The 19940-nt window shown below is 43.9% G+C and overlaps 1 protein-coding gene across 1 annotated transcript in view; it reads right to left on the bottom strand.

The window, feature by feature from the left end:
• celsr3 (cadherin, EGF LAG seven-pass G-type receptor 3) overlaps positions 1 to 19940 on the bottom strand; it is a 96968-nt gene that overhangs the window by 34462 nt on the left and 42566 nt on the right. The window contains exons 5-14 of the mRNA XM_061780518.1: positions 17316 to 17431; positions 17095 to 17183; positions 16789 to 16803; positions 14137 to 14294; positions 11081 to 11244; positions 9270 to 9395; positions 6321 to 6490; positions 6043 to 6228; positions 947 to 1057; positions 677 to 845 (exon numbers count right to left, since the gene is read on the bottom strand). Coding sequence (XP_061636502.1) covers positions 677 to 845; positions 947 to 1057; positions 6043 to 6228; positions 6321 to 6490; positions 9270 to 9395; positions 11081 to 11244; positions 14137 to 14294; positions 16789 to 16803; positions 17095 to 17183; positions 17316 to 17431 — 1304 coding nt within the window. The remainder of the gene's footprint in view (positions 1 to 676; positions 846 to 946; positions 1058 to 6042; positions 6229 to 6320; positions 6491 to 9269; positions 9396 to 11080; positions 11245 to 14136; positions 14295 to 16788; positions 16804 to 17094; positions 17184 to 17315; positions 17432 to 19940) is intronic.

The raw sequence follows: 19940 nt of genomic DNA, 5'->3' as shown, positions 1-19940 counted from the left end.
GAGAACTAAGAAAGGCAGTTGTAGCCTTACAGCTGGAACTCTTTCTGCTGAATTAATGATTCAGGCTTCAATCTTTTTTTCTCACACCTATTGTGCATATGTATTCATTCATGTGTCGCCTGTGTTTCCAGGCTATTTGATTAGGCTTTCTCAAGTTCTCTTTCTTCTCTTCTCTTTTTTTAGCACCCCAAACTGCTACTGTTTACATTATTTCCGTCTCCCATCATTTTCACTTAATTAAGCATTAACATTTTTAAGCCGTCTGCTCTTGCTCTCCCTTTGTTTCATACTCCTGCAATTCTTTTTTGGCTCGTTTCTTCATGTTTGCTCCCACTGTTACGATTACTTTTGCTTTAATCTCTTCTCCCATGCCTCATTAGATTCAGCCTTTTCCGTTTCTTCTTCTGTTTCACGTGGATGACAACTCAAACATCTCCTGAACATTAGTTAGACATGCAGTGGTGTGAAGTAATTAAGTACAAATACTTTGTTATTGTACTGAAGTAGATTTTTGAGGTATCTGTTCGCTTTTGGGTCCATATCTGCATCACTAAAGATACCCTTAACAGTATCTGTACTTCTACTGCAGTTTTCCTTTTTCTCTCTGAAGATAGGACTTGCAATTTCACTCTAGCAATGGGGTAAATGTTATCCCGAGCTTCCCATTATCACTCACCGGGTTCACATATGCAGGTGTGCCTCTCCCATTGGTCCGTACAGCGGCTGTGGGCGGGACAAGGAGATGAGACGCAAGGGTTCCCGACATTGCAGCCAATCTCCACTTTGACAGTTCTGGAGGGGCGCGGCAGTGAGGGGGCGTCCGGTCTCACACCCAAGCGAACACCCTAGAAAAAGAGAGAGTTCTATTGCATAAGTTCTTTAAGAACAAATAACCTTCTCCTCAGGAGCACACCCATTCCTCAATAATCCATCCATGTAGTCTCACCTGAATGCATCCTCTGATCCCATTCAGGACCTCTCCGGAGCCCAACACTCCTCCCACATGCAGATGTTTCACCTTCAATCCATGAATCTCATTCCCCACTATTGCTGTTCCCTGATGGAGGGAAAAAGGTGACAAGAGGTCGAAGGGTGCCAGAAGATGATCATTAATCATGCATGGACACTGAATTCCTGAACAAACAAATTCCTGATTTCATCCGAATAGCAGTGTTTATCCATCCATCTATCCATCCATTTTCTGAGCCGCATCACCTCACTAGGTTCGTGGGAGCCTATCCCAGCTATCATCGGGCAGGAGGCGGGGTACACCCTGAACTGGTTGCCAGCCAATTGCAGGGCACATACAAACTAACAACCATTCGCACTCATTCGTGAAAATAAGTAACTACAACTTTAGCTCCAGGGGCCAGTCTAGGTCGAGTAGTTTGGGTGCGCTGAGCCCATGACCTAATTTTGAAAAGTATCCTTCTGAAATGTGAAAGTTTGACAGGAGAGTAAGTTTTTATTTTATTTTTTATACTCCATCCATCCATCCATTTTCTGAGCCGCTTCTCCTCACTAGGCTCGCGGGTGTGCTGGAGCCTATCCTAGCTATCATTGGTCAGGAGGCGGGGTACACCCTGAACTGGTTGCCAGCCAATTGCAGGGCACATACAAACTAACAACCATTCGCACTCACATTCACACCTACGGGCAATTTAGAGTCTCCAATTCATGCATGTTTTTGGGATGTGGGAGGAAACCGGAGTGCCCGGAGAAAACCCACACAGGCACGGGGAGGATATGCCAAATCCACACAGGCGGGGCCGGGGATTGAACCCGGGTCCTCAGAACTGTGAGGCTGACGCTCTAACCAGTCGTCCACCGTGCCGCCTAGCAGTGTTTAACCATGTAAAATGGTAATGTATTAGGAATGACGATATCAAGGTTGTCAAAATTTCTTCTTAATGTAAATTGAAAAAAAAATGGTTGGGTAAAAATTACGAACTCCCAGTTTGTAGAAATTGTAAATGATTGAAGTGGAATATTCCTAAACATATTTTCATGTGTCATTATATTATCAAGTACTGTTTTTGAGTTGTCGTCATCATAAGGGGTCTTTGAGCCGTGCTTTGTCTGGTCCCTCATCTAGGACCTGTTTGCCATGGGTGACCCTGCCAGGGGCATAAAGCCCCAGACAACTCCTAGGATCATTGGGACGCACAGCCCGAAAGGGTAACGTGGGTCCCCCTCCCCATGGGCTCACCACCTGTGGGAGGGGCCATAGGGGTCGGGTGCAGTGCGAGCTGGGCGTTGGCCAAAGGCGGGGACCTTGGCAATCCGATCCCCAGCTACAGAAGCTGGCTCTAGGGACGTGGAATGTCACCTCTCTGGCAGGGAAGGAGCCCGAGCTGGTGTGTGAGGTCGAGAAGTTCAGACTAGATAGTCGGACTCGCCTCCACGCACAGCTTGCGCTCTGGTACCAGTCCTCTCGAGACGGGTTGGACTCTCTTCCACTCTGGAGTTGCCGAGCAGGTGTGGGTATACTTATTGCTCCCCTGCTCGGCGCCTGTACGTTGGGGTTCACCCCGGTGGATGAGAGGGTAGCCTCCCTCCGCCTTCGGGTGGGGGGGACGGGTCCTGACTGTTGTTTGTGCCTATGCAGCAAACAGCAGTTCAGAGTACCCACCCTTTTTGGAGACCTTGGAGGGGGTGGTGGAGAGCGCTCTCGCTGGGGACTCCATCGTTCTGCTGGGGGACTTCAATGCTCACGTGGGCAATGACAGTGAGACCTGGAAGGACGTGATTGGGAGGAACGGCCCCCCCGATTAGAACCCGAGCGGTGTTCTGTTATTGGACTTCTGTGCTCATCACGGATTGTCCATAACGAACACCATGTTCAAGCATAAGGGTGTCCACATGTGTACTTGGCACCAGTACACCCTAGGTCGCAGTTCGATGATCGACTTTGTGGTCGTGTCATTGGACTTGCGGCCGCATGTCTTGGACACTCTGGTGAAGAGAGGGGCGGAGCTGTCAAGTGATCACCACCTGGTGGTAAGTTGGCTCCGATGGTGGGGGAAGATGCCGGTCCGACGTGGCAGGCCCAAACCTATTGTGAGGGTCTGCTGGGAACGTCTGGCTTAATCCCCTGTCAGAAGGAGTTTCAACACCCAGCTTCGACAGAACTTTGCTCATGTTCCGGGGGAGACGGGGGACATCGAGTCCGAGTGGACCATGTTCCGCGCCTCCATTCCTGAGGCGGCCGACCGGAGTTGTGGCCGTAAGGTGGTCGGTGCCTGTCGTGGCGGCAATCCCCGAACCTGTTGGTGGACACCAACGGTGAGGGATGCCGTCAAGCTGAAGAAGAAGTCCTATCGGGCCTTTTTGGCCTGTGGGACTCCTGAGGCAGCTGATGGGTACCGGCTGGCCAAACGGAATGCAGCTTTGGTGGTTGCTGAAGCAAAAACTCGGGCAAGGGAAGAGTTCGGTGAGGCCATGGAGAAAGACTTGAGCCGGTGGGGAGAATACTTCGAAGACCTCCTCAATTCCACTGACACGCCTTCCCATGAGGGAGAAAAGTCTGGGCTCTACTATCTCTGGGTCACCGAGGTGGTTAAAAAGTTCCTCAGTGGCAAAGCCCCAGGGGTGGATGATATTCGCCCGGAGTTTCTCAAGGCTGTGGATGTTGTAGGGCTGTCCTGGTTAACCGGAGGGTGTGTTCCAACTACAGGGGGATCACACTCCTCAGCCTCCCTGGCAAGGTCTATTCAGGGGTGCTGGAGAGGAGGGTCCATCGGGAAGTCGAATCTCAGATTCAGGAGGATCAGTGTGATTTTCCTCCTGGCCGTGGAACAGTGGACCAGCTCTACACCCTTGGCAGGATCCTCGAGGGTGCATGGGAGTTCGCCCAACCAGTCTATATGCGTTTTGTGGACTTGGAGAAGGCGTTCGACCGTGTCCCTCGGGGGGTCCTGTAGGGGGTGCTTCCGTAGTATGGGGTACTGAACCCCCTGATACAGGCTGTTCGGTCCCACCACCGGAATCAGAGTTTGGTCCGCATATCCGGCAGTAAATCTGAATCGTTTCCGGTGAGGGTTGAACTCCGCCAAGGCTGCCCTTTGTCACCGATTCTGTTCATAACTCTTATGGACAGAATTTCTAGGCGCAGCCGAGGCGTAGAGGGGTTCGGTTTGGTGGCCTCAGTATTGCCTCTCTGGTTTTTGCAGATGATGTGGTTCTGTTGGCTTCATCAAGCCGTGAACTCCAACTCTCACTGGCTGAGTGTGAAACGGCTTGGAAGAGAATCAGCACCTCCAAATCTGAGACCATGGTCCTCAGTCGGAAAAGGGTGGCGTGCCCTCTCCAGGTCGGGGATGAGATCCTGCCCCAAGTGGAGGAGTTCAAGTATCTTGGGGTCTTGTTCACGAGTGAGGGAAGAATGGAACAGGAGATCGACAGGCGGGTCGGTGCAGCGTCTGCAGTGATGCAGACTTTGTATTGGTCCATTGTGGTAAAGAAGGAGCTAAGCCGAAAGGCGAAGCTCTCGATTTACCGGTCGATCTATGTTCCTACCCTCACCTATGGTCATGAGCTGTGGGCCGTGACCGAAAGAACAAGATCCCGGATACAAGCGGCCGAAATGAGTTTCCTCCCCAGGGTGTCCGGGCTCTCCCTTAGCGATAGGGTGAGAAGCTTGGTCATCCGAGAGGATCTCAGAGTAGAGCCGCTGCTCCTCCACATCGAGAGGAGCCAGATGAGGTTGCTGGGGCATCTGATTCGGATGCCTCCCGGACGCCTCCCTGGTGAGGTGTTCCGGGCACGTCCCACTGGGAGGAGACACCGGGGGCGACCCAGGACACGCTGGACAGACTACATCCTTCGGCTGGCCTGGGAACGCCTCGGGATCCCCCCGGAAGAGCTGGAGGAAGTGGCTGGGGAGAGGGAAGTCTGGGCGTTCCTGCTAAAGCTACTGTCCCCGCAACCTGACCTCGGATAAGCGGTAGAAAATCGATGGAAGGAGGGATGTTTTTGAGTTCATGGCAGGCTAAAAGCATTTGAAAACAGGGGAGATGCAGACGGAACAATTGACTTGATTAAATAAAAGAAAACAAATAACAGCGATGCACAGACGGCCACTGCGAACATCCCTCAGCTCTAGCTGGAGATCGTGCCACTGCCCATCTGCCACCTGAACCTGATCCAGTCTCAATCTCACTCGTCTGGTAGAACCCCGAGTCACAGAGAACACCAGCTGACCAATGCTCAAGTTATAACAGTGACAGTGTTTTAAAGCAGCTGTGGCTGGGAACATTAAACATCAAGCATGAAATATAAATCACTGAGTTCCAATTACAGTGTTAGTATTTCAACAGTAAGAACTGATGTTTGGCGAACAGTCACTGCCAAACAATTTCAAAGGTAATCACTGTCTAATTAATGGAGACAGTGTGTCACAATCTCATACTTCAACTGCTGCAAACATAATCACCAACCTGGTAAAAAGATTTTAGATACAATCTTTCTGCATTTGTCATGGTCACATCTCTACAATGTCCCTTGGGAAAAAAACAGTTTGTCTGATTTCTTGTTTCTACTGCTCTCTGTCCAAGGTTTATTCTCCGTCAGCCCCAAATCTGTCATTCAAACAGCCTAGTGGGCGTGGCCCTACGAACTCTGCCTCGTAACGACACGGAAGAGGAGAAAGACTTGTGTTGACCTATACTGATACTAAACTAACATTTCAGTTGTGAAATGTTTTTAATGAATCACGGATGCTATTTCTGATGTCAATGCAGCTTAATGCTTTGTTATGGTAAAATAAATGTATTTGTGGGAAAAAACATTAAAATAGAATAGATTTGGTTCCAAATCCAAATAAAAGTGTGGATACATTTATTTTCACTTTTTGCAATTACATTTAACTTGCATAAGCAGGGAAGACAGCAAATTGAGCTACACCTACAGAGCTGACCAGAGTGCTATTAAGAGTCAAGGCTTTTCCTGTGTGTGGGCTTTGGCTTCAACATTTTTTTTTTTTATCTTGGCTCCAAAACGTAAAATTGAAGTGATTAATTGTCTTAGCTTCACATTTCTTACTTGATAAAGTCCAAAATCCAGGCGAACAGTGGCAACGTAACGAGTTTCACGGCCACTGCGAACATCCCTCAGCTCTAGCTGGAGATCGTGCCACTGCCCATCTGCCACCTGAACCTGATCCAGTCTCAATCTCACTGGTCTGGTAGAACCCCGAGTCACAGAGAACACCAGCTGACCATTTGTTACCTGGAAAGGGATGGAACACTTCAGCAAAGAAAACATCCTTAAGCCAAGCAAACAGGAAGAAGACCCAAATTGTAAAGGTTGTGTTTAGGAACCTGGAATAGCAGGCTGGTGTACTGGCCAGCTTGGGCCTGAAGCAGCGTCCCCTCTCGAGCTCTGGTTCGGAACACTAAGCCCAGGTACCAGGGTGTGGAGATGGTCACGTCGTTCTTTAAGTCCCACCAGAGGGCACTGTTTCCCATGAAGCGATGGGGGTGTGGCATCACTAGGAAAGGATGACAAAGAATCGTGCATTGAAGGTCAGAGACATCCCAGATGATGATAACAATCATGAGTCATTGAATGAGTCATTGGACTTGAGAAGAAATATGATGCAGACGAAAATCAATATTACTGCATGTGTGTTTAGAATAACTACGAAGCGAGTAGAGTACATTCGTGAGCGGTTGAAAATATAAAAAATTATGTTTGCCTGGGGGGATGTCAGCATTGAGATAAAGGAATTTCACTTCCAGATGAAAACCATTGCCATTCACATGAACACCTGCAGTAATGACTAAAAACACTGTAATTTGAATCCCAGGCCAGTAGTTGGTGATAGCACATCACTGAAACACGAACAAGGGGGCCAACTGCTTGTCCTTCAGAGTGGAAGTGTCTTTTGGATATCCTTCGTTGGTGTATATTTTCTATGGGAATAAAGACTTTGGTATGTAGTGTGACTCAGGCGCCCTCTAATTTGACGGACAAGCAAACTGGTGGATCACGACCCAAAAGTGTGTCGGCGACCCATTCTGGGTGCATCACGAACAGCAAAATTTAAGCTGCATCTAATTATTATTCCTTCAAAACATTTTTAAAAATGTGTTATTTTTGATAGGAAAGCACCAGAAATCTGCATCAATCTTCACTACAAGTTTGTGTCGCTGTTCAGAGGCAAGTTGGCAAAGCGTAAATAATATGACATCAGTTTATAAAATGTGGATTTCTGTAAATTGACGGTAAAAAGGAGACAGAAAACGCATTGTGTACACTTTTACAACTGTTATTATGTTTTGCCTTAATTTGTGAACATATTTATTTGTAGTAGTAAATTGTTAAAGTCCCTGTGACGTGAAATCCTAGATTTCTTTCTAAATACATTATACGTTTGAAGATAAATTGTATAGCGTTATATGATTATCTTTTTCTTGATTTATTTTTTTATTTTTTGAGTGGCTAAAACGGCACCCAAAGTGACACACACTTGGGTGTCCGACATGAGTCGACCCTCCCTGACTATAATTTAGCTGCCCCGTGACTTACAGTAGTTGGGTGACCAGTCAGCAGTCACATTATATCCCCACGAGTGAGTGTAAATTGGCTTGTTTGCCTATTTTATGGTTATAGTCCACAGTAGCTATTCAATTTTGAAGTGACTTTAAAACTACTATTGTTTTCATAGTGAATGCAATCTACTGTACAGTATTTGACACGTATTATATGAACAGGAGCAGTAAAGTCAGGGATGTTGAATGTACAAAGTCATGGATCTCGTTTGATGTGCATCCTGCGTCTGAGACGCACAAAAATGGGCATGGACTCAGAAACTAAGATCAATCTGCGTCTGAGGACGCAATTTTATGGATTAAAGTATTCCGGCGTGGTGCTGGAAATCCGACGTAGAATATATTTGACAAGAGAAGGAGTCTAGAGTGCGACTAATTTGGTCGCAAAAAAACGGAATTGTTGAATTTTTTTCAGATTTTTAAAAAAAGAAAAACTGAAGTATCACACAGCCATAAGTATTCAGACCCTTTGCTGTGACACTCATATTTAATTCAGGTGCTGTCCATTTCTTCTGATCATCCTTGAGATGGTTCTACATCATCATTGGAGTCCAGCTGTGTTTGATTATACGGATTAGACTTGATTAGGAAAGCCACACACCTGTCTATGTAAGACCTTACAGCTCACAGTGCATGTCAGAGCAAATGAGAATAATCAGGTCAAAGGAACTGCCTGAAGAGCTCAGAGACAGAATTGTGGCAAGGCACATAGCTGGCCAAGGTTACAAAAAAATTCTGCTACACTTAAGGTTCCTAAGTGCACATTGGCATCCATAATCCTTAAATGGAAGACGTTTGGGACAACCAGAACCTTTCCTAGAGTTGGCCATCCGGCCAAACTGAGCAATTGGGGGCGAAGAGCCTTGGTGAGAGAGGTAAAGAAGAACCCAAAGATCACTGTGGCTGAGCTCCAGAGATGCAGTCAGGAGATGGGTGAAAGTTCTAGAAAGTCAACCCACACTGCAGTGAGACTGGCATGGAGGCAGAAGACGACATACTGTACATGCGTTTACGAATGCCGTTTTCGAAAATTTGGAAACTTGTTTTACTTTTACTTCTATAACAGTAATTCTTGACTTAATGGAAAAATCTAGGACCCTTGGTGACATCAGTTGAGAACCTCAGTTTTATACCTTTTTTAATCTCTTTTTTGTTGTAAAAATATGCCCCAGAATTTATCCTTTAATTCCATGAAAGCTGTTTCATAGCATGTAATGGCCTAATATGATGTACCCCGTTCCTTTTTTTCTTAACAGGAATGTACAAACGCCCATTCAACTTTTATCAAGCAGTTTGTTTTACTAATAAAGACATATGCTAACACTTAGTTTTTCCAGCCTGACTCCTGCCTCCACTCCACTCCTGCTCATCATTGTAACAGCTTTTCATTTATGTTCAGAAGCCCTTGTGGTCCGTCTATTGCTCTGATGCGTTCTGCTTTCAAGCTCAATCATCAGCCACAGCTTTGTTTTGGTAAAAAAAGACTTGAATTATGTTTTTTTTTTTTTTATTATTATTATGAATTCATCCATGCTGCACCTCTTTGCCTCTTTACTCTTCCCTCTAAAAGCCTGCGTTAATGAAGCCCACTAAAAACCAAAAGCACATTCTTGTAGTTTTTATACTGTGATCACAATGCTAAGTATATAACATTTTAATATTTAATACTGTACTACATAGCAAAACGGATTAAACAAAACTGAAATAGACTCTCACCATGGCTACAGTCCTTCCCTCCGTACCCAAGAGGACAGTCACAGGAGAAAGTCTCCCAGCTGACCCGGCAGGTTCCTCCGTTCTGACAAGGGTTGGACTTGCAGAAGGGAAGTTTGGCACTGCAGCCTATCACAGACATAGATAAACATTGCATGTTGCAAAAAAAATGGACTGTTTACACTATCTGCAAAGATTCAAAACTCCTATACATTGCACATTGTATATACACTCAGCTGTTCATTGTTGCACTACTACCTGAATTACATTTATTGTCTATTAATTTCGGAGACAATGAATGATCGAAAAGTGTAGAATACAAAGTAAGAACACATCATAAAAACATTCTAAAGTATAACCAAGACAGTAGGACATTAGGAAGGATGATTTTAGCCCACGGTATGAATTGGTCCTTAAATTAAATTGAAAAAGAATACATCTTTTTGTTTGTTTTGTTTTTTTAACTGAAGAAAAATGTGTGGCGATAGCACACGCTTTGCCATTGACAAAAAAAGTAAACCTCGTGAAAATCGGCTGAGAAATGAGCAACTTATGACTTAATTTCAATGTCCATGCATTTTGCCTTTGAAGGGAACATTGACCTTTCCAACATGGCAGCCATGTAGGCACGTCAGTTAGCCGAGCTACTACAGCGCGCTGGCGTATAGTCTTCATAAATATGGTCAGAACTGCTACACACATTTCGAGCTTTGTTAACGCTAATGACCAGGTAAATCTTGATTTACAACCCTGACACAATCTATGAAATGACAGTTGACCACACGGCGATGCTGCAATTACTCCTCTTGAATTGCTGTTTGTTATATGTCAGCACTGACTCGGCAGGGACTTGTAATGGTGTGCATTGCAGCGCTATTAGCTAATAAGCTAATTAGGCACTTTGAGCTATTGGTAGCTAATTAAATAGCAAAGAGTTTTTGCCCAGTGTATCTGATACGATATGAAATGTCTGCGTGAAGTGTCTTATGCCAAGATAGGGTGTGTTCATATGTGGTGTTTTGTTTTATTTATTTTTTTGATAGTAAAAAATTCTAAATCTTACCAACAAATATTTTATTTCTAGTCAAAACTAATTAAAATTAGACACGTCATGTATAAAAAATAAAAAAAATGAAATTTGCCAGTGGAGTATAAAAAATAGCGGCACAGTGGCCAACTGGTTAGAGCGTCAGCCTCACAGTTCTGAGGACCCTGGTTCAATCCCCGGCCCCGCCTGTGTGGAGTTTGCATGTTCTCCCCGTGCCTGCGTGGGTTTTCTCCGGGCACTCCGGTTTCCTCCCACATCCCAAAGACATACATGAATTGGAGACTCTAAATTGCCCGTAGGTGTGAATGTGAGTGCGAATGGTTGTTTGTTTGTATGTGCCCTGCCATAGCCTGGCAACCAGTTCAGGGTGTACCCCGCCTCCTGACCAATGATAGCTAGGATAGGCTCCAGCACACCCGCGAGCCTAGTGAGGAGAAGCGGCTCAGAAAATGGATGGATGGATGGATGGAGTATAAAAAATAAAATAAAAACTTACTCTCCTGTCAAACTTTCACATTTCAGAAGGATACTTTTCAAAATTAGGTCATGGGCTCAGCGCACCCAAACTACTCGACCTAGACTGGCCCCTGGAGCTAAAGTTGTAGTTACTTATTTTCACTTTGACGGTCTACTTGCATTGGCGTCATTCACCTGTTACATCAATCATGAATAATATACCATTACTAGGACTATAGGAAATAAGCATTGGTGACATCTACAGACAAGCAAATCTTGAAGTTGGCTATGGTTGATTAGTATTGCTGACCTGGCAGTGTTCCATTGTTAGCAATAAACCCGGCCAGGTCCAGCGGCTTGTTGTCAATGTGCAGCTCCTTCATACAGCCGATAAACTCCCTGGCACCGAACGGAAAGTTGTCCGGAACATTGGGGACTCCACCCAGGAACAATGGACCAGTCAGGTCAAGAGACCTGAGAAAAAAGGAGACACGGTCATGGACAGAGTGCCAAGTAAAAAGCAGAATTTTCTGATACACCCATTTGTAAAACAATAACAAGAAATGACAGGAGATAGGGATTAAACAAACCCATTAAATATGTTGTCAGGTGAAATAATAATCGCAGCATAAGCACAGCTTTTGGGGAGAAATCAAAAGATAATGGTGGTCTAAAAAATTCAGGGGATGAAAAATTTAAAGACAAGGAGCTAGATGAAGGAACAAGAGATTGAATATGAGTGACATAAAATAGGTGGAGTACAAGGCAGAGAGGGGACAGAGCAGAGAAGAGGGGCAGAAAATAAAAGAGAGTGTGTTTAAGGAGACATCAACAAAATAATAATCATCATCAACAACAGAATGGAGGCAAAAATATGATAAAAGGATGACAGGAGGCAACTGGGGAGGCAGATGAACAAACAAAGATTAAGTGTGAGTTACAGCAAACATCAAGAGAGTACAAGTGTAGAGGTGGATGAAAAGACAGAAGGTGAACAGAGGAAATGTAGGGAGAAACAAGATGTCACAAAAATGAGAAATGAATGTGGTGTCCCTGTCACATTTTTGCCCTCCAGTGTGATTTTTGTGCTTCTTTGTAAAACACAAAAGTCAAATGGCAAAGAAAAATAGCCATTAATACACAAACAAGAGATCCACTTTTGACAAATATTAACAAATAGCATCATTGGAAGCCAGTTCTGGCTAAAAGGAGATGAGACAGGCCTCCGAGTCGATAGCTACAGTGATCTTTAGGCCTTTCTCTGATCCTTTAGGCCTTTCTTTATGCTTACATGACACAGCCGATGTGATTACAGCACCCAAAGGCCAGACATAAACCACTACAACAAACAGAATTGTTTTTAAGCATGTGTGGAGTAGTGTTCAGCTTTAGTACGTCTGCCTCACGGTCGAGAGGGTCTGGGTTTGAATCTTGGCCCCAGCCTTCCTGCGTGTGTATGTTCTCTTCATACTTGCATGGATTTTCTCCGGGCACTCTGGCTTCCTCCCACATTCCAGAAACATTCTTATGTTAATTGAGATCCACAAATTGTCCAAAGGTGTAAATGTGGTTGCTAAGTACAATATGGATAAATTGTCAATCAGTCAGTGACAGTGGTTGACTTGTTTGATACAATTATTTTTAAAATACATACAATGAAATGCATGAAGTTACTTTAAGCAGTAATCTTCCATCAGCACATTTGCAGCGATTTTCAAAGTTAAGGTTGAGTAAATGTACTAATAATTTTTTTTTTACGCTTGACAGGTCAGAATGTTAATCAACTTAGATTTCTGGAACAAACATCCATCCATCCGTCTGTCTGTCCATCCAAATTTTCTGTACTGCTTATCAAGTTCAGGGTCGTAGGGAGCTACAGCCTATTCTAACTACTGTAACTCTGGGCAAAAGGTGGATTATACGGAGCCCCCCTGGTGCCAAGGTATGAGAAAAATAAAATTCATTGATAATCTGTTCCCTCAGTTTAGTAAACTGTACCCTCAGTTTAGCAATCCGTTCCCTCAGTTTAGCAAATGTCTGGGGCTCCGTATACCTACGTATATCTGTCAAGTGAAGTAAATTCTATTTGTATGTTATATTCTTACTCGTGTGAATTCTGTGTATAAATTGTCATGTCGTGATGTATCCTGCATCCCATTTTTGCAACTGAAAGGCAATATTGCTGTAGTTCGAGGGGGTTGATCATTATATAGCAGTACCACCAGGACTGGCTACAATTAGCCTGCGTGTTTCCTAAACACAGTACTAAACTGAGGGTACGGATTACTAAACTGAGGGAACAGATTATCAATGAATTTTATTTTTCTCATACATTGGCACCAGGGGGGCTCCGTAGGATTACAATATAGCCATTCACTCTAAATATTCACACTATCACTGAGTGGGAAATGAACCCACGCTGCCTGTAACAAAGTCAGGCAAATATACCTCCACAACTGATGATAGCTACTATATTTCTATAATTTCTCAGGGGTAATTTAAATCTGACCAAATGGCAAAATATATCATTTTTATGGTATATATATTATATATATATGCATCCATCCATCCATTTTCTGTGCCGCTTCTCCTCACTAGGGTCGCGGGCGTGCTGGAGCCTATCCCAGCTGTCATCGGGCAGGAGTCTCCAATTCATGCATGTTTTTGGGATGTGGGAGGAAACCGGAGTGCCCGGAGAAAACCCACGCAGGCACGGGGAGAACATGCAAACTCCACACAGGCGGGACCGGGGATTGAACCCGGGTCCTCAGAACTGTGAGGCTGATGCTCTAACCAGTCTTCCACCGTGCCGCCTATTATATATATAATATACTATAATATATATTTATAACATTTTGATTGCAGCGTGTGTTTTGGGTGTTTTTTGTTGCAGAAAAAACTACAGGGTTTTGGGCATGTGCAAGGAGGCAAATTTCTGTAAAATACTTCAATTGTGAATATAATGCTTCATCAAAGCATTATATTCACAATTTGATGAAGCATTAATATGCTTCATCAAATTCCCTGCAAAGTTCTGGTGACAATACATTGGACCATTGGGGTGTTGTTATTGAAGATGGGAGAGCGATACGAGCAGCCAATGCTGAAAGAAATTATTAAGTATGAAACGGGTACTAAGATCATTAGAGAAATACAGCTAATCACCAGAGAGCATGCAGTCAACTGGTGAACTGTCGAGCCTCATGAAAGGCGACTTAATATCCTAATTTCAAGCTCCTTTCATTCTGCAATTCTAGGAGCGCAGGGGTACATGATTCACAAATTAAAAACAAATCCCGATATCCAAAATGTATTGGCCCTGTAAATGTAAGCATAACATTCTAGTATGAAAGAAGACACACTCACTTCTTGCTGCTGGTCTGTGTGCCCTGAGCAGCACAACTGTAATTTCCAAGCTGTGTGCCAAAGCGGAGTGACAAGGCTGTATCGCAGTCGTCAATGCTTACTACTGCAATCTTCTCATCTGAGGGACCCTGGGCCTCTCCACCCATGCTGCGCTTAGGCTGAACACACAAAGAAGCAAAATTAAATGTGGCACCCGATTAAAAAGACATTTTAAATCATGGCTTTATTGTACAGCACAAGGATTTTTAGATACAACCAAGCAGATCATGTTAAGGAACCACATTGTCAACTAGAAATGCATTGTCATATTAGATGTCTACTGTGTATCCCACAGGTTATCATCGGGACCATCAAAAAATATGGAAGTGGATGGAAGCACAAATGTGTAGTTTTTCCACTGCAGAGTATTGTCCACTGTATAACTCTATCGGGAATTAATAAAATGACAGTTACATCTTATATTAAAGACACATGTGAAGCCTAAAAAAATAAAATAAATAAATAAATCTAATATTAAGTTACCTGCTGTAATTTGTTGCTACAATTGCTATTTGTTAGTGTGGCTTGTTGCTAATGTGGCTAATTGCCTAGTTAGTAAGCTATTGTGTCAGCATAAGTAGTTTGTTATGTAGCTAGTTATCTCAATGTAATTGCTAACATTGCTTGCGCATCTAGTTGGCAGTGAAGCTACTTGATTCTGTGGCTAGTTGCTAACAGTGATTGCCTATCCAGCTGACAGTGTAGCTAGTGCCACTGAGTGTTGCTAAAGTTAATAAAGCTCAGCTCAGTTCCACTTGCATCAGTTTTCCACTTGAAAATAGTAATACTAGTGGTAAAAATTAAACAGAACATGTTAACAAACAATAAGAATGGAGGATGATGTTCTCCTCTCTTCTTTTTGGCACATGGCCATGTGGAAGCTAAATTATAGTTCCATTTACTAAAGTTTGTAAACAAATAACATGAACATTTAAATAAAAATGTGACCCACATATAGTAATTTGTGCATGCCATAAAGTTGTAAAAATTTTAAAACAAAAAATACCATTTTGGCCCACATACAGTACCGCGAAAAGGTAGTCCCTTCTCAAACTTTTTTTTTGCATAGTTCCAACTTTAATGTTGAAGATCATCAAAGAAATGTAAATATCAGACCCATATAAACATAAAATGCAGTTTTTAAATGGTGATTTTATTCACTATGGAGGGGCCACAGTATTGAAAGCTACCTGGCCCTGTGTGGAAAAAGTAATTGCCCCCTTTGTTAAATCATGAATTAATGTGACTAATCAATTTCAATAAAATTTTTGGGAAAGCGGAGTTCATTTTCACTGACCACAACCAAGCCTGAGTCGGCCAACAGATCTCAAAAATCTGCAACGAAATGCCACAATCTAAAAAATTCAAGAACAGATGACAAATAAAGTAATTGATATCTACCAGTCTGAAAAGGGTTACAAAGCCATTCTTAAAGCTTGAGGACTCCAGCAAACCACAGTGAGAGAGCTATGAACAAATTGAGAAAACAGTGGTGAATGTCCCAAGGAATGGCCGGCCTACAAAAATTACCCGAAGACCACAGCAACCACTCATCCAGGAGTTCACAAATAAATCCAAGACAACATCTAATGATCTGTAAACCACCCTTGCCTCAGTTAAGGTTCATGACTCAACAATAAGGAAGAAACTGGGCAAAAAAGGTATCCATGGCATAGTTCCAAGGTGAAAGCCACTGCTGACAAAAAAACCCAAAAAAAAACAAGTCGAACCATGTTGGTGGTAGTGTGATGATCTAGGGCCACTTTGTTCCTTCAGAACCTGGATGACTTGCTGTGATTTATGAACCATGAATTCAGCTCTTTACCAGAAAATCTTGAAGGAGAATGTTCGGCCATCAGCTTGTGAAGCGCACTTGGGGTCTGCAGCAGGACAATGATCCAAAACATACCAGCTAGTCAACTTCTGAATGGCGTAAAAAACAAAATGAAGGTTTTGGAGTGGCCTCGTCAAAGCCCGGACTCGAATTCCATTGAAATGCTGCGGCATGACCTTAAAAAGGCCGTTCGTGCTCAATAAACCTCCATTCTGGCTGAATTAAAACAATTCTCCAAGGAAGAGCGGGCCAAAATATCCCCACAGAGATGTAAACGACTCATTGCCAGTTATAGAAAACACTTGATTTCAGTTGTTGCTGCTGAGGGTGGCCCAACAGTATAAAGTTGAAGGGACAAAACCTTTTCACACAGGACCAAATTGCTTTGAATGTTATTTTTCCCTTAATAAATAAAATCACCTTTTAAAAACTGCATTTTATGTTTACTTGGGTTATCTTTGTCTGATATTTACATTTGTTTGGTGATCTTATAGTGAACATTATAGTGGGGAAAGAAGGGTGCAAATACCTTTTCGCGGCACTGAACATACACCTACAGAACATGCTTCAAATAATACTGTACACAAAAGTCCATAAGTTTTCCCATGAATCCAACATATACCAGTGGGATACACTTCTCACAAATCTCATCGCAAGGAAAGAGGAAACGAGTTATTGCTCGGGCAAGAAACAACGAACTAATTGTTCACACACAGTCTGCAGGGTACGAAAGGAAGACATAAGCATGTATGTGGACTCAGTCACGCAGTCATACTCACATAGCGGATAGCTGGCTGAGGAAAATAAAAGAACAAAAGAAAATTAAAGGTGATGTGCATTCACTGTGCATGGCTAGAATGACAAGCAAACACCCACGTGATGGTATAAACACATTAGTTCTCAATAAAAGAGATGTATTGGCATGAAATCTTAAAATTTACTATGCGGACACAGCAAAAGCAATTCACATTCAGGAGAAAGCCAAATGATATGAAGTCATTACGCAATTAAACGTGAAATGTAAGTGACAATAATAAAATAGCACAATTGTTACATGACATACAATGATTTTGTGATGAACTCACCTTGTTGTAATAGTGGATGTGAACTGTATGCCATTCCCCATCACTCACACCTCCAGACAGGAAGGGACTCACCTGGGTGGACGATTCACCTGCAGGTATTGAACAAAAACTTAAAATATAACCACACTGTGCAGCGTTTTCTGTTTGTTCTACTAACTCTATTAAGACAATATGCAGTGCTCAGGTTTTGTAAAAAGTCCGAGTCCAATGGAGGAACGTACCTGTGGAATATTTGAGTACCACTTGTCCCTCTTGGATCTCCAAAGCAATGAAGTCGTGCTTCTCGTTGAAGCGGCCATTGTAGAACAGAAGACCGTTGCTCTCAAGTGTTGCAAAACTAGAAAAAAACAACATTTTTCAGCTGCATGGCCATGCAGAATGGTGGATCTGTACATCTTTTGTGCTGGAACAGTTTTGCTGTGCATCGGGGGGGTTAGGGGGGGTGTTGAAATACTCTCTGGTTAATTTGGAATTATTCTGATGTTTATTGAAAATGCAGCCAGACAGAAAAGGGCTTTAGGGGACAGACTGGACAATGGAGATTGGGGTGTGAACCACAGCAGAACAATAGATATTATCTTATTTGTGGATGGGGGCACACTCGGTGAGGACATGCAACAACTAACCAATAGGACAAGATGAGAGAGGTCAGAAAAGGGCAGGGCAGAACAAATGAGCAAATGAGCAATGTGGGAAGTGAGCAAGGCAGTGCTACTGATGAGTGGGATGCTTTTATAGTGTCTAAACAGATGTAACAATCTGTGAGTTGATATCTTAATATAAACTGTTATGTTAGTTGTCCCAGCATAAGCAATTCAAGCATATAGCGTGTCTATGGAACCTATTAGTAAAAGAACACCATATCACATGCATGTTAGTCAACTGGTGTACGGAGTTGCTGAGCCAGCACATTGAGGAAGGGTGGACCCGGCCCCCTCCACCCGCAATCGGGTGGGGGGGGGGGGGGGGGGGGCAAGCCAGCGAGCCCATCCCGTGGGGGACACAGCCAGTGGTACGCCACACACTCCCCAGGATGCAGTACGGTCCCGCAGCCCAACTGAAGCACCCCGACCAGTCCCAAAGGGAGGGGCACGGGTACCGGTCCAGCACCCCCCAGCACCCCCACACCCAATCCCCCACCCCCCACACAGCATGCACCACCGCTGCCACCATCCTTAACAACCCCAGAAACCATGGTTGCCCCAACCACCACCAGGGCCCAACACAGGAGCCAGCTGACACCTGAAAAATAGGTCACAGTCCGCCAAAAGCGAGCCCATGTTAAGCAGCCGCCGTGAGCAATAATGGGCGAGGGCACCAGGAGAGGGGAGAGGAAGGCAGGGACCCAAGGGGGCGGGGAGTAGGGGACCCCCCGTCTCCCCGCGGCCCGACAACCGAAGGTTTCAGCTAACAGGTAAAACAAAGGCAGAGGGTCTGAAGGGATGACACAAATGTTATACTGTGTGCCCAATATGTCCATTACTAATGCATTATGTCTTTGGACATTACATAAATATGTTGTACACATTTAGCATAAAAAATGTGTTTTAGTTAATAGTTGTCTCCCCTGAGGGAGTGAAACATATTGATGTTGTTGTCCTTAAAATGTCCTTAAACTAATGTTTGTTCATCTTTGCAACACACACTCTCATCCAGCTGGCCTGTATACAAATACACACACACACACAGACACACACACACACATCAACTGCATGCAGCAGCCCTAGGGACCACAGCGTATTTACCAAGTATCTGTATTTCTGCGCTGTGGCATTGACAAATAGTGCACCTCTGAAGGTGACTGATGAAGAAGGGGATACAAAATTGTTTCGGGGGGGTGGGTGACTTGAGAAATGAAAGTGTTCTGCATTGCCGTGTTTTGAAAATCAGGCCAAACATTTTTGTTAGAAGCAAACAGGGTGATGAATAAAATATGGAGATCAAGGGTAACAATGTTAGTGGAGACATTTTCAACCCAGCCACCTTAAGATGTCAAATTCAACAACAGGGCTAAGAAAAATTTAGAAAGTATTTGCCTATCTTGCACGGAGCAATGTGTCAGGCTACATTGAAGAGAAAAAATATATATATAGTAGTTGAAGTTGTAGTTGTATATTATCCATCCATCCATCCATTTTCTGAGCCGCTTCTCCTCACTAGGGTCGCCGAGGGCGTGCTGGAGCCTATCCCAGCTGTCATCAGGCAGGAAGCGGGGTACACCCTGAACTGGTTGCCAGCCAATCGCAGGGCACAAAACAAAACAAACAACCATTCGCACTCACATTCACACCTACGGGCAATTTAGAGTTGTTAATTAACCTACCATGCATGTTTTTGGGATGTGGGAGGAAACCAGAGTGCCCGGAGAAAACCCACACAGGCACGGGGAGAACATGCAAACTCCACACAGGCGGGGCGGGGGATTGAACCCCGATCCTCAGAACTGTGAGGCAGACGCTCTAACCAGTCGTTCACCGTGCCGCCTACTTGTATATTATTATATTATTATTATTTGTTTTATTTTATTTTATCATAATATGAGTTTGAGACTCATTATCCTTCATTCGCAGTAGTCAGATATGATGTTTGTGAGGTTGGATGTGTGGGTTTTTTTTCCTTCCAAAACTGATGTTTGCATGATACGTGTATATAAATGTACATAAATAGATATGAGTGATGTGTGACGGCCTCCAAAAATGTGACACTGAATCTTATTGGCTCACTTCGACTTTGCTGAACAAGAGCAAAAAAATGCAGAGGCCCTATAGGGCCAAAAACGTTCAACGGTAGACTGGTGGACCGATGGAGTGCTGCACGTCCACAAGTTAAGCCCTGTACAAATGTAC

This window comes from Phyllopteryx taeniolatus, chromosome 1, assembly GCF_024500385.1.
Source record: "Phyllopteryx taeniolatus isolate TA_2022b chromosome 1, UOR_Ptae_1.2, whole genome shotgun sequence".
Taxonomy (NCBI): Eukaryota; Metazoa; Chordata; class Actinopteri; order Syngnathiformes; family Syngnathidae; genus Phyllopteryx; species Phyllopteryx taeniolatus.
Note: the sequence above shows the minus strand (reverse complement) of the source record. Positions and strands in the feature narration are given on the sequence as shown.